The following is a 16,110-nucleotide window of genomic DNA, read 5'->3' on the forward strand; positions in this document are numbered from 1 at the left end:
ATTCAGGAATCTGGGGAGCACTGCTGGCACCTCGGACAGCTCCCGGGGCTGGGATGGGGCTGCAGCTCAGCTGGACGGGCTCGGGAGCTGCTGGAACCAGGGAGGGACAGCTCCCCTCACCCTGGGGCTGCTGGATCCTGCAGGGCTGGGCTGGGACAGCTCCCCTCATCCCAGAGCTGCTGGATCCTGCAGGGCTGGGCTGGGACAGCTCCCCTCAGCCCAGAACTGCTGGATCCTGCACAGCTGGGCTGGGACAGCTCCCCTCAGCCCAGAACTGCTGGATCCTGCAGGGCTGGGATGGGACAGCTCCCCTCATTTCAGAGCTGCTGGATCCTGTAGGGCTGGGAGGGGACAGCTCCCCTCATTTCAGAGCTGCTGGATCCTGCACGGCTGGGATGGGACAGCTCCCCTCATTCCAGAGCTGCTGGATCCTGTAGGGCTGGGCTGGGACAGCTCCCCTCACCCTGGGGCTGCTGGATCCTGTAGGGCTGGGATGGGACAGCTCCCCTCATTTCAGAACTGCTGGATCCTGCAGGGCTGGGCTGGGACAGCTCCCCTCATTCCAGAGCTGCTGGATCCTGCACAGCTGGGCTGGGACAGCTCCCCTCAGCCCAGAACTGCTGGATCCTGCAGGGCTGGGATGGGACAGCTCCCCTCATTTCAGAACTGCTGGATCCTGCACAGCTGGACTGGGACAGCTCCCCTCATCCCAGAACTGCTGGATCCTGCAGGGCTGGGACAGCTCCCCTCATTCCAGAGCTGCTGGATCCTGCACAGCTGGGATGGGACAGCTCCCCTCATTCCAGAACTGCTGGATCCTGCAGGGCTGGGCTGGGACAGCTCCCCTCATTCCAGAACTGCTGGATCCTGCACAGCTGGGCTGGGACAGCTCCCCTCAGCCCAGGGGGTCCCTGTGCCACCCCACCATGGCAGCAGCAGGGTACAGACCCAGTGGGGGTGGAAGGCCAGGCAGCTGATGGCTCCCACTCTCTGGCCCATGAAGCCATCGTAGTACTTGATGTTGTTGATGAGCTCCCCGTTGCCGTTGTAGATGGCAGTGAACTGGTTCATGGAGCCGCTGGAAGGGAAGGGACACAACTGGAGTCACTGGGAGTGCTGGGAGGGGACAAAACTGCTGCTGCAAAATGGCTGAGCTGTGTGCCAGGCCATGTCCCCGAGTGGGAGAGCACTGACCGGTGGCCAGAACCACAGTGGACACCTGGGACAGGAAAACACAGAGAACTGATGCCCAAACACAGCCAGAGCACCCCAAACAGGCTGTGGAGCAGCTGCTGGTCCCCAGGCACAGCCCACAAACACAGAACAGGGACCTGGTGTCCAGGGTTCACTGAGGGGTAAAACAGGGGTAAAGCAGCAAGCACAGGAAAGAAGCTGCACTGCTGGGGTGGGGTTAAAAACAGTACAGCCAACAGCACCCCATGAATGGTGCCTGTGGAGACAAATCATCCTCTCCAGGGATCATGGAATGGTTGGGGTTGAGAGAGACCTTAAATCATCCTCTCCAGGGAATGGCTGGGGTTGAGAGAGACCTCAAAGCCCATCTTGTTCCACCCTCTCTCATGGCAGGGACACCTCCCACTGTCCCAGGTGCTCCCAGCCCCATCCAACCTGGCCTTGGGCACTGCCAGGGATCCAGGGGCAGCCCCAGCTTCACTGGGCACCTGTGCCAGGGCCTGCCCACCCTCCCAGGAAGGATTTCCCCAGTGTCCCATGTACCCCTGCCCTCTGGCAGTGGGAAGCCATTCCCCCTCATCCCAGCACTCCAGGCCCTGCTCCCTCCCTGTGATCGCCCTGGATCCCCCCTGTGCTCCCTGCAGAGCTCCCTGAGCTGCAGGGATGGCAGCAGCACTCACCAAGCAAACAGGTTGGCCTGGGGGTGGATGTCCAGGGCCGTGAGCCCCTTGACGATCTGCAGCACCTTCATGGACTCGGGCATGCGGGGGTCGAAGAAACGCACGTCCCCATTGACACTGCAACAACACAGAGCCAGCCTGGGACACAGCAACAGAGCCCCAGAGCCCCAGAGCCAGGCTGGGACACAGCAACAGAGCCCCAGAGCCAGGCTGGGACACAGCAACAGAGCCCCAGAGCCAGCCTGGGACACAGCAACAGAGCCCCAGAGCCCCAGAGCCAGGCTGGGACACAGAAACAGAGCCCCAGAGCCCCAGAGCCAGCCTGGGACACAGCAACAGAGCCCCAGAGCCCCAGAGCCCCCAGAGCCAGGCTGGGACACAGCAACAGAGCCCCAGAGCCCCAGAGCCCCCAGAGCCAGGCTGGGACACAGCAACAGAGCCCCAGAGCCCCAGAGCCAGGCTGGGACACAGCAACAGAGCCCCAGAGCCAGGCTGGGACACAGCAACAGAGCCCCAGAGCCCCAGGGCCCCCAGAGCCACAGGCAATGCAGCTGTGGGGCTGCCCATGGGCCAAACTCATCCATGGGGCACTGGGAGAGGGAACAGACACGGCTGGGTTCCACCAGGGCCACGATCTGATCCCACCCACAGCATGTTCTGTGCTGAGGGAACAGCTGGGAGTGACCCCAGAGTGCTGATCCCACAGTGCTGATCCCAGAGTGCTGATCAATCACTGCTGATCCCACACTGCTGATCCCAAATTGCTGATCAATCATTGCTGATCCCTCACTGATCCCACACTGCCTCTCTCAGTCCCAGCCCATTGCTGAGTGTGCCCTCCCTGCTCTGGCACACCCAGTACACCCAGCCCCAAATTCCTGCTGCTTTGCACAGCAGGAAATTGCCTTGGGAAGCTGCAAGCAGAGGGGATGTGCTGGTGGCACCCCTCACCCCAAAAGTGTCTGGACACCAGGACCTCACCAAGTCCTGCCATTTTTTCCTTGGATTTTGCTGCCAGCTGAAGCAGGGGGAACTGGGAGGAGCTGGGAGGGAGGTGGCTCAGCTCCCCAGCCTGAGCTCCTCTGACCTTTTGGAGGCCAACATTCCCTCCCAGCCCTGCAGCCCCAGGAGCAGCTCCCGGGCTGGAAGGGCTCTGAGGAGAGGGCACTGCCAGCCCTCAGCCCTGGGCACAGGGACCTGACCCCTGGAGCTGCTGGAGGAGCTTATGGACAGGAAGATTAAAAACTCCAATATGGGAGCTCGACAAATCTGGCAGCTGCATCACATAATCCCCTGTTTGAAAATCTTAATACATTTTTGCTGGCCCATCCCCCGCCTCAGGAATGTTCTGAATCCCAGAAAATTATGTTTTGTTTCCATTTTCTAATCAAGAGAAAGAGGCTCTTTGTGTGCAAACGGTGGCTTTGTGACAATAAATTCTGTTCTGCTGCTCCTTAATGGCCAAATCAGTACCTGCTGCTCTGGCTGCAGTATTTACCAGGCAGCAGGGATGGATTTAGGGAATTGCACAGGAATCCTGCCCAGGAATGTGCCTGCCAGATGCACCTTCCACCTTCTTGTTCCCTCCCAGATGTCCCCACGGAGCTGTTGGCAGTGAAGCCCCCTCAGCACAAGATATTCACAGCCAGTTCCTGCTCCCTCCCTTTCCCCTCACACCCCTGGTGATTCCAGCTCCTTTTCACCCCCAGTCCCCCCCAGCAGAGCCCCACATCCCTCCTGCCTCCCTCCACCCAGCCTGGAGCAGGAGGTGATCACTGAAGCACACGCCAGAGCCCTGAGCTTCACCCTGCCAGCTGCTGGAGCACCAGGGACAAACTTGAGGGGAAAATGAAACTGTGAGTTGTGGCAGGAGAACACCAAACTGTGAGTATGGCAAACAGATCCAGGGAAAACCAAACTGTGAGTGTGGCAGGAAAAACCAAACTGGGAGTGTGGCAGGAGAAAACCAAACTGTGAGTGTGGCAGGAGAAAACCAAACTGTGAGTGTGGTAGGAAAAACCAAACTGTGAGTGTGGCAGGAGAAAACCAAACTGTGAGTGTGGCAGGAGAACACCAAACTGTGAGTGTGGCAGGAGAACACCAAACTGTGAGTGTGGCAAAGAGCCCCAGGGAAAACCAAAAAACCAAACTGTGAGTGTGGCAGGAGAACACCAAACTGTGAGTGTGGCAGGAAAAACCAAACTGGGAGTGTGGCAAAGAGCCCCAGGAGAAAACCAAAAAACCAAACTGTGAGTGTGGCAAACAGACCCAGGGAAAACCAAAAAACCAAACTGTGAGTGTGGCAAACAGCCCCAGGAGAGCTCCCTGTACCTGACACTCATGATGTTGCCCTCGGGGTGCTTCTGCAGGTAAGCCTTCACCACCCAGGCTGTGTGCTCACGGTAGGTCATGACACGGCTGGGGACAAAGGGACACGTGAGAGGGGAGAGGGAAAAAAGGGGAAGGGAAAAAGGGGGAAGGAAAAGGGGAAAGGGAAAGGAAAAGGGGGAAAGGAAAAGGGGGAAAGGAAAAGGGGAAAGGAAAAAGGGAAAGGAAAAAAAGGGGAAAGGAAAAAGGGGAAAGGAAAAGGGGAAAGGCAATTTCAAGGAAAGGAAAGGAAATTTCAAAGAAAGGAAATTTCAAGGTAATTTCAAGGAAAGGAAAGGAAATTTCAAAGAAAGGAAAGGAAATTTCAAGGAAAGGAAATTTCAAGGAAAGGAAATGTCAAGGAGATGTCAAGGGAAGGAGAAGGAGCAGAGGGAGGGCCCGGGCCCGGGCAGGAAGGGGTTACCAGTACCATTCGCTCAGAGCCATCCTCCTGTCGAAGACGCGGATGGAGCCGTCGCCCAGCCCCGCCACGATGAGCGAGCGGTGGGAGTCGCAGGACAGGCTGGTGACACAGCTGTCAGCTCCCGTGGGAATGTCCTGCGGCACACACACGGACAGACACACAGACAGACACACAGACAGCACCGTGTTGGTCACACAGCTGGACACACAGTGGGTGCCATGGCACAGAGAGAGAGAAACGCAAGCGTTCCCCACAGCGGCTCTGGGAACTTTCGGGAGCTGTAAGGATGCGATCACTTGTTAAGTACAAACCATCTGCAGGTGTTTTTCTGCTCTACTCTTCTCAAGGACGGTGGGGGAGGAAGGTGTTTTTGTTACCAACCAACCAACCAAACGGAATGGATGGTGTCACTGTGAACCACACAGTTCTCTTGAATAAAGCCCTCTTTGCTCTTTCTACAGTCCTGCCTCTCACCCGCTCCTGTGTCACTCTCAGAGCAGGAGTGACATGGACACACTGAGCTTAGGTGACAGCAGCCAGAGTTCATTGATGGACACCCCCTTTTAGGGGGGATTCAGAGTTCTGGTGCTTGAGCCCTTGGCTGGTTGGGTTCCTAACACTGCTCAGCGCATTGGCTGGGGGATGGATGTCTGCCTGGAGGATTGAATGGAGTTTCTGGTTTAAGTTCCAATCTGACCCATCACTGTCTTACCTGGGGCCTCGTTCACTTCTGTTTTTTACCAAACTAGGCTGGGAGCTGGGGTCTGTCATGGCCAATTCCATCTGTTCAGCTTCCAGACCTGCTGCAGCTGTGACACTCAGGGCCCTGAGCCGAGGTCCTGCCCCATCCCCACTCTCACACTGAACAGGGTGAGGCAGCCCCGGTGCCCCTGAGCCCCAGAGGGACACTGAGCCCCTGGCACAGCCCCAGAGCCAGGCAGGCAGCGCTGTGCCTCCTGTCCCTGCTGTGGCACGTGTGACAGGGACACCCAGAGCATCCCATGAGAGACCTGTGCTGGGAATGGGACATGGCAAAGGCAGCTGGAGCTGCAGGGCCAGCTCTGCTGGGAACACACTGGCACCCACGCTGCCACTGCCCCCTTTTTACTTCTGGAGGCAAAAGAATTTGTCAGAATAATCCCCGTGCCTGCTGGGAGGAAAAACACTTTGTTAAAACCGGCAAAAAGAAGCTGAGCAGCGCTGCAAAAACAGGAATGAGAACGATGGAATGGGCTGGGAGGGACAGGTTGGGAGGGACCCTAAAGCCCCTCAGCACTGTGAAAACAGGAATGACAGCGATGGAATGGGCTGGGTTGGGAGGGAAAGGTTGGGAGGAACTTTAAAGCCCCTCAGCACTGTGAAAACAGGAATGAATGATGGAATGGGCTGGGCTGGGAGGGACAGGTTGGGAGGGACCCTAAAGCCCCTCAGCACTATAAAAGCAGGAATGACAGCGATGGAATGGGCTGGGTTGGGAGGGACAGGTTGGGAGGAACTTTAAAGCCCCTCAGCACTATAAAAGCAGGAATGACCGATGGAATAGGCTGGGTTGGGAGGGACCTTACAGCCCCTCTCATCCCACCCCTGCCAGGGCACAGCTTCCAGGGCTGGGCAGGAGCCGCAGGAGCTCATCCCAAACCTCACTCCTGCTTTGCCCCGGTGCGGGTTCACCCCTGGAGCCGCTGCTCCAGCCTGGGACAGGCACCAGGGCTGGGGCTGCTGCAGCCTCTGCCCAGCCCAGCTCCTCCTTTGAAGCAGCAGCACTCAGCAGAAGTGCAAATGAAGCGCTTGTTCCCCCAGCGCTGCCAGAGGTGTGGGTTTCTGTAGTTCAAAGAGGGAGGCGCCTTTATCTGCCTCGATTATCGCTGCTCTTTGTGCTGATTCTCACTTTCCCAGGCACTGAGTCAGGAAGTTCCAATCACTTGAATTTCAACACCCAATCTTTGCAATTAAAAAAAGAAACAACGTGTTTTTAGATACTTTCGGTGCATCATTAATCATCATCATTTAAAAGATGTTCGCCTCCTGGATTTTGCCGCTCCCTAATTTGCATAGAAAAAAATAATATATGAAAGTAATTAAGATGAACAGAGGCTTAATTATCCTGCATCGCAGGGTCAAAGTGTCGCAATTAATGTTCATCCAAGGGTAATTAATTTCGAGAAGCTTTGAAAACTCCACTTCCTTTTCATTCCAGCATGGTGCCTCCATTCTCACCCACCACCTGCTTCTCCTTGGGATTTCTGAGAAACTCCCACGTGATTGTGGCTGCCAGGGGCTCTGGCAGGGCCTTTTCCCTGTTCCACGGCACAGGGGGGTGGGTGGGTGCCTTCACAGGCTGCTACACTACTCCAGCTACCCGTCCATGTGAAACCCAACTGCATCCCAGAGCCTTCCTCTGCATCCCAGAGCCCTCCTCTGCATCCCAGAGCCTTCCTCTGCATCCCAGAGCCTTCCTCTGCATCCCAGAGCCTGCCTTCACATCCCAGAGCCTTCCTCTGCATCCCAGAGCCCTCCTCTGCATCCCAGAGCCTTCCTCTGCATCCCAGAGCCTGCCTTCACATCCCAGAGCCCTCCTCTGCATCCCAGAGCCCTCCTCTGCATCCCAGAGCCTTCCTCTGCATCCCAGAGCCTGCCTTCACATCCCAGAGCCTGCCTTCACATCCCAGAGCCCTCCTCTGCATCCCAGAGCCTGCCTTCACATCCCAGAGCCCTCCTCTGCATCCCAGAGCCCTCCTCTACATCCCAGAGCCTGCTTCTGCATCCCAGAGCCTGCCTTCACATCCCAGAGCCTTCCTCTGCATCTCAGAGCCCTCCTCTGCATCCCAAATCCCTCCTCTGCATCTCAGAGCCCTCCTCTGCATCCCAAATCCTTCCTCTGCATCCCAAATCCCCCCTCTGCATCCCAGAGCCTTCCTCTGCATCCCAGAGCCTGCCTTCACATCTCAGAGCCCTCCTCTGCATCCCAAATCCCTCCTCTGCATCCCAAATCCCCCCTCTGCATCCCAAATCCCCCCTCTGCATCTCAAATCCCCCCTCTGCATCCTAGAGCCCTCCTCTGCATCCCAGAGCTCTCCTCTGCATCCCAAATCCTTCCTCTGCATCTCAGAGCCTGCTTTCACATTTTAGAGCCCTCCTCTGCATCCCAGAGCCTCCTTTCACATCCCAGAGCCTGCCTTGACATCCCAGTGCCCACCTCTGCATTGCACAGCCTCATCTTTCCCCAGGCACTGCTGCCCACCCAGAAGAGCAGAGCAGCTTCCAGGAGAGCCCTGACACAGTCCCCGAGTATCTGTGGGGTTTTATTGACCTGGGCAGGGGGGCAGGGGCTCCCAGGGCACTCCCAGCAGCTCTGGGGCACGGGATGGGCCCTGCAGGGGAGGGTGCTGCACAAGCAGGCGTTACCTGAACTTTCATCTCCCGGTCCGTGTCCCAGATGCGGATGATCCTCACGTCCCCAGAGGTCATCAGCAGCCCGGTCTCCTGCTCCCAGTCCACCACCATCCCTGCTCCTGGGACACAGCAAGGCAGGGGCGCCTCTCAGAGCCAGCACGGGCTGAGCTGCACCCCTGCAGGGCACCAGGGTGTGCCAGGCACCGCCAGAGGAAATGCAGAGTTACACACACACACACACACACAGAATTACACACACCCACACCACAGAATTACACACACACACACACACACACACAGAATTACACACACACAGAATTACACACACACACACACACACACACACACACACACACACACACACAATTACACACACACAGAATTACACACACAGACAGAATTACACACACACAGAATTACACACACACACACACCCACAGACAGAATTACACACACACACACACCCACAGACAGAATTACACACACACACACAGAATTACACACACACACACACACACACACACACACACACACACACACACGCACACACAATTACACACACACACACACAGAATTACACACACACACACAGAATTACACACACACACACAGAATTACACACACAGAATTACACACACACACAGAATTATACACACACACAGAATTACACACACACACACAGAATTATACACACAGACAGAATTACACACACAGACACACACACACAGAATTACACACACACACACACAGACACACACACACAGAATTACACACACACAGAATTACACACACACACACACACACACACAGAGAATTACACACACACACACACACACACACAGAGAATTACACACACACACAGACAGAATTACACACACACACACACACACAGAATTACACACACCCAACACAGAATTACACACACCCACACACCCACACACACACCCACCTCACACACAGAATTACACACACAGACAGAATTACACACACACACACACACACACACACACACACACACACACAGAATTACACACACACACACACACACACACACACACACACACAGAATTACACACACACACACACACACACACACACACACACACACACACACACAGAGCTCCAGCTGCTCCTGGATTTGACTCCAAGCCCTGCTTTGCCCCTGGTGGGTGCTGAGAGGAGCCAGGTCCCTGTGGGAGGGGAGCACAATCCCAGGAGCTGCCGGGGCCAGGGCAGTGCCCAGCACCACCAGAACATCAGATGCTGATTGAAGAGACTCAGCTGGTGCCACCGCACACAGCAAGACCTGGGAGCTCCTGGACTGGTTCCTCCTCCTGTCAGGAGGGTGTGGGAGATGCTCCTGGCCAAGGAACAGCCCGGTCAGGGCTGCAGTGGGGTGAATTTAACAGCTGCTGGCAGCACAAGCCAGTTTGCTGCAGGACTGGTGAGGAGGGAGCAGCCAGCACTGAGAGCAGCTCCAGCAGCTCCAGCCCCCCGACAGGAGCCTCTGCTCCTCACCCCGGAGGGCACAGCGCCGTCTGCAGGGGAAGCTCAGCACCAAGGCCCATCCACACCGCGTTAGAAACACAAACAACAACCCCCGAGCATCGCAGGAGGGAACCAGAGAAGAGCTCCGGCCTTGGTGTCTGTCTCCAGCCCCCGGGAGGGCAGGGACAGCAGCAGCACCCCAGCCTTTCAGAGCAGCATTCCTGCCTCTGAGCATCATCCCAGCCTTTCAGAGCAGCATTCCTGCCTCTGAGCATCATCCCAGCCTTTCAGAGCATCATCCCAGCCTCTCAGAGCAGCATTCCTGCCTCTGAGCATCATCCCAGCCTCTCAGAGCAGCATTCCAGCCTTTCAGAGCAGAATTCCTGCCTCTGAGCATCATCCCAGCCTTTCAGAGCAGCATTCCTGCCTCTGAGCATCATCCCAGCCTCTCAGAGCAGAATTCCTGCCTCTGAGCATCATCCCAGCCTTTCAGAGCACCATCCCAGCCTTTCAGAGCAGCATCCCAGCCTTTCAGAGCAGAATTCCTGCCTCTGAGCATCATCCCAGCCTCTCAGAGCAGAATTCCTGCCTCTGAGCATCATCCCAGCCTTTCAGAGCAGAATTCCTGCCTCTGAGCATCATCCCAGCCTCTCAGAGCAGAATTCCTGCCTCTGAGCATCATCCCAGCCTTTCAGAGCAGAATTCCTGCCCCTCAGAGCATCATCCCTGCCTCCCAGAGCATCATCCCAGCTTCTCAGAGCACAATTCCTGATTCTCAGAGCAGCATTCCTGCCTCAGAGCATCATCCCAGCCCCCCAGAGCAGCTGCCCAGCCTCTCCTCGATGCCAGCCCGGCTCTGTGGTGCTGAGCAGTGTTTCATAAGCAGCCAGAGCTGGAGGCAGAGCCCTCTGCAATGCAGGACTGCAGCTCCTGCCCCGAGCCCTCTCAGTGCCTCCATCCCTGTGCCTCCACTGCTCAGTGAGCTGGCCCAGGAGGCACAAACGTGCCTTTGTCTGGGTGTGCTGCAGGAACCAGCCCCAGCAGGACACCCAGGCCTGCCCCAAGGTGCTCCTTTGTCACCACAGGGCCACCAGTGCCTTGTACCAGAGCACCCACGGTCACAGAGCACAAAGGGAACAGCAGCACATCCTCTGCACACCCAGCTCCTCCAGGTGATGGAATGGCCTCGTTTGGAGCTTCACAGGAAACACTGCCCTGCCTCCTCCCTAAACATCACATCCCAGGGCATTCCTGATCCTGCCACATCCATGGGGGTCACTGGGAGTCCCTCACCTCATCTGGGCTGACCTGGGAGCCTGGGCCTCTATCCCATCACATGGATTGATCCTGTATCCTGCCTGGGAGCCTGTGCCTCTATCCCAGCCCCATGGATTGATCCTGCAGCCTGCCTGGGAGCCTGGGCCTCTATCCCAGCCCCATGGATTGATCCTGCAGCCTGCCTGGGAGCCTGGGCCTCTATCCCAGCCCCAGGGATTGATCCTGTATCCTGCCTGGGAGCCTGGGCCTCTATCCCAGCCCCAGGGATTGTTCCTGTATCCTGCCTGGCAGCTAGCAGGGCTGGAGAGGCAGGAGAACAGGCAGGCAGTGCTGGGGGTGATGAACACCTCTGAAGAGTTTGCATTTGTCATCTGCTCAGGGCCCATGTGACAGGAGAAAGGTGGAGCTGAGGTGGATCTGGCCCTTCCCAGCCCTGGAGAGCTCAGCAGAGAGGCAGAGAGCTCCCAAGCAGCCCCACAGCTCCCAGGAACAGCCCCCAGCACGGAGAAAGGGTTTCCTTGTGAGCAGCACCAAGCCCTGCCCAGCTGCGCTTCCAGGGGCTGCTCTGGCCAGGGGCACAGGGAAGGGGAGCAGAGCTGGCGTTTTTGGGGGCAGAGTTGGCGTTTTTGGGGGCAGAGTTGCCATTTTTGGAGGCAGAGTTGCCATTTTTGGGGGCAGAGTTGCTGTTTTTGGGGGCAGAGTTGCTGTTTTTGGGGCAGAGTTGCCGTTTTTGGAGGCAGAGTTGGCGTTTTTGGGGCAGAGTTGCCATTTTTGGGGCAGAGTTGCCATTTTTGGGGCAGAGTTGCCGTTTTTGGAGGCAGAGTTGTTGTTTTTGGGGGCAGAGTTGCCGTTTTTGGAGGCAGAGTTGCCGTTTTTGGGGCAGAGTTGCCGTTTTTGGGGGCAGAATTGCCATTTTTGGGGCAGAGTTGCCGTTTTTGGTGCCTCTCTCGGTGTGCCTGTCAGGAGTTTGTCCCGGAGGATATCCAGCAAGGACACACAGATGGGCAGGGAAAGTCTCACTGAGGGAAGAGGCTCCACAGGGATTACACAAAGGTTGCCATGAGAGACAAGCAGATGGAAAGGACAAGGCTGGAAATAAAAGGAGGGAGGTGATCATGGAATCCTGGAATGGTTTGGGCTGGAAGGGACCTTTACCAGCACCTCATTCCAGCCCTGCCATGGCACCACTACCCCAGGGTGCTCCAGCCTGTCCAGGGACACTTCAGGGCTGGTGCTGCCCATGGTGCGGCTTCAGGCCTTGCAGCTCCTGCCTTCCTTATTAGAACTTAAATAGCTCAGCCCACTTGCTGCTGCCTGGCAGAGGCAGGAGCAGGATTTGGATCACCCCAAGCACGGATCTGCCTGGAGGTGCTGGCTGCCTGTGCTGAGCCCTGGCTGGGGGCTCTGCTCCTGCTGCACCCCAGCGTGCCCTGGCCCAAAGGGGATGAACTGGGAGTGCTGAACCAGAACTCCAAGCTGTGTGAGGAGCAGAAAAGCCCTTGTACAGAAATGTCAGTCACTTGGAAGTGTGTGAGGGGAAGGAAAGCTTCCTCTGACTGTGAAATGTTCCATCCAGAGCTGGCACTCACAGTATGGAGTGAGACAGAAATAGCTGAACTATTTCTATGTACAAGCATGGCAGAGATGATCCAGGATTGGCTCATGTTTCCATGCTCAATTCAGAGCATTTTGGGATGAGGAGTGAACGTGGGATTGAATACTAATGATCATTTCCTTTTTAATTAACAGAGGTCCTACTCCAGGATGCTACAACTGAGCCTGCAGCCCACCCACAGGGCCCTGGCTCCTGGGCTTGGCACCTGAGCTGCTCCTCACTGAGCCCCTCCTGCGTCCCTGAACACCTGAGCTGCTCCTCACTGAGCCCCTGAGCACCTGAACACCTGAGCTGCTCCTCACTGAGCCCCTGAGCACCTGAACACCTGAGCTGCTCCTCACTGAGCCCCCCCTGCACCTGAACACCTGAGCTGCTCCTCACTGAGCCCCTCCTGCATCCCTGAGCACCTGAGCTGCTCCTCAGCCCCTCCTGTACCCCTGAGCTGCTCCTCCCTGAGCCCCTCCTGCAGCCCTGAGCACCTGCCCAGCCCCAGATCTGGCTCTGCTTGACCTGTCACTGTCCCAGCTGCTGAGAGCAGCACACAGGGCAGAGCTGGCACAGCCCTGGCACAGGGCAGAGCCCCTGGCACGGCCCCTGGCACAGCCCCTGGCACAGGGCAGTGCTGGAATGCTGCTGCTCCCAGCCCTGCACTGCTGCAATGCATCAGGAGCTCAGAGCACAGTTTTCCCCTAAGGGATATTTTGTTCTTAGATAATGAGCAGCAAATCTTCCACAGCTCAGGGAAAGGAGTTTTTAAACGGCTGTGGTGGAGGTGTTGGTGGTTTTCGGTTTGGGTTTTTGTTTGTTCATTTGTTTTTGAGCCTTTTAAAGCCAGCCCTGTGAGTTTATCCACACCAGCAGCTGCTCCTGAAGGTGGAACTGCCCAAGGCTGCTCCCTCAGGACTGTCCCTGAGCCAGAGACATTTGCCTGGATGGGACAATTCCATGGATAAATTCCAGTACCATGTGGTGAAGGCAGCTGCATTCCCAACATCTGCACGGCCCTGGAACATCAGGGAACGTGGCCAGGCTGTCCTTGGCACTTCAGAGGAGTCAGGAATATCCATGGAACACAACAAAAAGCATCCTGGACCCTGAGTGATCATTTTTAATCACGGGCCCTCCTGGTTGAGCAGTGAAGCACATCCCTGCTTCAATTTCCAGGAAGCAGTGGGAGGGTTGGATGACCTCACTCATCATTAATTTCTACAACATCCTCTCAAAAAGTGTCCCCCTCCTCCTGCCAAGGACTCTGCAGTGAGGGACAGCAGGAGCTGGGATGCTGGGAATTCAATTAAAAGAACACAAACCCCTGGAGCTGCCATTTCTCCAGTGAATTTATTGCCATCAAATAATCTGACCCGAGCTGTGTCAGCCCTCCCTGCTGGTGGGGGCTCCTGGGAGGGGTGGGGAACTCCCGCTGCTCCCTCTGCCCCTCGCTATCAGCATGAGCCTGAGGCTGATGCCTTGACCAGCTCCTGGAGCTGTCCCTCACTGTCCCCCTGTGCCCCCTGTCCCCTGGGGCACTGCCAGGGCTGGGGCAGGATCCAAGCATTGCTGATGCTGCCAGGAGAGCACCAATTCCACACATCCTTACAGCTCTCCAGAGGGAAAGGGGAATGCTGGGGCTGCCCTTGCCACCAGGAGGGCAGATGGAGAAGGATTTCATGGCCCTGCCCTGAGCAGGGGCTGCCCTGGCCCTGCAGCAGCTGCATGGATTGCTCTGGAATTCCCTGAACCTGCCCAGGGATTCCTGAACCTGCTCCTGCTCTGGAATTCCCTGAACCTGTCCCTGCTCCTGCCCAGGGATTCCTGAACCTGCTCCTGCTCTGGAATTCCCTGAACCTGCCCCTGCTCCTGCTCTGGAATTCCCTGAACCTGCCCTTGCTCCCGCCCAGGGATTCCTGAACCTGCCCAGGGATTCCTGAACCTGCTCCTGCTCTGGAATTCCCTGAACCTGCCCTTGCTCCTGCCCAGGGATTCCTTGAACCTGCCCAGGGATTCCTGAACCTGGCCCTGCTCCTGCCCAGGGATTCCTGAACCTGCCCAGGGATTCCCTGCAGCCAAGCCCTGCTAATTTTAGCCTTGGCTGGGCGATTCCAGAGCCAGGCAGCAGCAGCAGCAGCAGCAGCAGGCACACATCAGCTCTGCTCGCTCATGCCCCAGCTCCCAGAGCCACAGGGATGTGCTGAAGTGCACTGAGGAGCTCTGAATCAGCCCCTGGCAGGAGCCTGGCTGATGAATCAGTGCAGGCACAGCCAGCTCTGATCAGTCAGCAAAGATCAATAATTGATGAACATCCTGAGGTGACAGCCCCAGCTCCAGGGATGCCCTGACACATCAACCATCTGCTCCCCACCCCGTGGGATCCAGCCAGCATCCAGAGCCTCACAGACCCTGCAGATTCTGTGGGACAAGGCTGGGGACTTCCCCCGCCTCCCCTCCATGCAGCAGAGTGGAATTTGTGACATTTATCACAGTCCCAGAGTCCCAGAAGGATTTGGGTTGGGCCCAGCCCATCCAGTGCCACCCCTGCCGTGGCAGGGACACTTCCCTCTGTCCCAGGCTGCTCCCAGCCTGGCCTTGGGCATTTCCAGGATCCAGAGGCTGCTCTGGGCCCCCTGTGCCAGGGCCTGCCCACCCTGCCAGGGAGGAATTACTCCCATGGATCCAAACCTACATTTCCCCTCTTTCCTCTGTGGTTCATCTCTGCCAAGGGTCCACAGCTCTGAGGCTGCTGGGAAGGACTCCCCAGGGCTCCTTTCCACAGGATCTTCACAAATAAACCCCAGCACCTCCTTTCCACAGGATCTTCACAAATAAACCCCAGCAGCTCCATTTGGAACCTCCCTCTCAAACCCTTCTGGCCAGGGCTGTTTGAAATGTCCCTGGAGAAGAGAGATTCCCAAATCCCCCCCACCTCCTGTGGCTGAGGGGGCTCAGAGAGGCTGACAGGAATCTGAGGAAGGTTCCCCTGCCCCAGCAGGGCTGTGCCTGCCCTGGGAGCACAGGTCCTGCACTCCTCATGGGCACAGACACAGGGCAGGGCATGGCAGAGGTGGCAGCGAAGCTTCCCAGGAGCCACGGGGAGCCAGAGATCCCTCAAACCACAGCAAAACCCCAACCAGCCACCCCAGAGAGCTCCTGGCCACCCCTCTGAGCACGGGGGACAGGAGCAGCACTCACCTCCCTGCTTGCTTCTGTCCAGGTAGATGGACACCCTTCGGGCCAGACCTGTGGGGAGACAGCATCAGGGCAGACAGGATCAGGGGGTGCTGCTCAGGGCCAGCCAGAGCAGAACCCAGCTTCAAACAGGGACCAGAAACAGCAACTCAGATGGAGCAATGTGAGAGAGAAGCAGCAGCAGCAGCAGCCAGAGCAGCTCAGGGCTCCCTCCCTCACTGCAGCACAGCATTTTTGGGAGGGCAGCAGGAACACACAGCAAGGAGCCCTCCTGGGGCTGGGCCCTGCTCCCAGCACTGCCAGGACAGACAGACAGACAGACAGAGCTGCACAGATCCCTGGGAGCCTGGGGCTGCTGCCATGGCTCAGGCTTTGTGTGCCCAGAGCTGGGAGGGCAGCTGGGAGGGCAGTTCTGTGCCAGCTCAGCTCTGCCCTCCCAGAGGAGATAATGTGCCAGCTCTGTGCCAGCGCTGTGCCTGCCTGTGCCA

The 16,110-nt window shown here is 57.2% G+C and overlaps 1 protein-coding gene across 4 annotated transcripts in view; it reads right to left on the minus strand.

Moving 5' to 3' along the window:
- The window catches only part of RPTOR (regulatory associated protein of MTOR complex 1), a 111,585-nt gene that overhangs the window by 4,185 nt on the left and 91,290 nt on the right, over positions 1–16,110 (minus strand). For 2 of the 4 annotated variants that reach the window (XM_036394511.2, XM_036394509.2), the window contains 6 exons: positions 15,626–15,673; positions 8,071–8,177; positions 4,672–4,799; positions 4,206–4,292; positions 1,875–1,991; positions 949–1,078 (listed from right to left, as the gene is read on the minus strand). In XM_036394511.2, coding sequence (XP_036250404.1) covers positions 949–1,078; positions 1,875–1,991; positions 4,206–4,292; positions 4,672–4,799; positions 8,071–8,177; positions 15,626–15,673 — 617 coding nt within the window. The remainder of the gene's footprint in view (positions 1–948; positions 1,079–1,874; positions 1,992–4,205; positions 4,293–4,671; positions 4,800–8,070; positions 8,178–15,625; positions 15,674–16,110) is intronic. The other 2 variants (XM_036394512.2, XM_036394510.2) reach the window with 1 other exon arrangement.

The sequence above is a fragment of the Molothrus ater genome, chromosome 19 (assembly GCF_012460135.2).
Source record: "Molothrus ater isolate BHLD 08-10-18 breed brown headed cowbird chromosome 19, BPBGC_Mater_1.1, whole genome shotgun sequence".
Lineage (NCBI taxonomy): Eukaryota > Metazoa > Chordata > Aves > Passeriformes > Icteridae > Molothrus > Molothrus ater.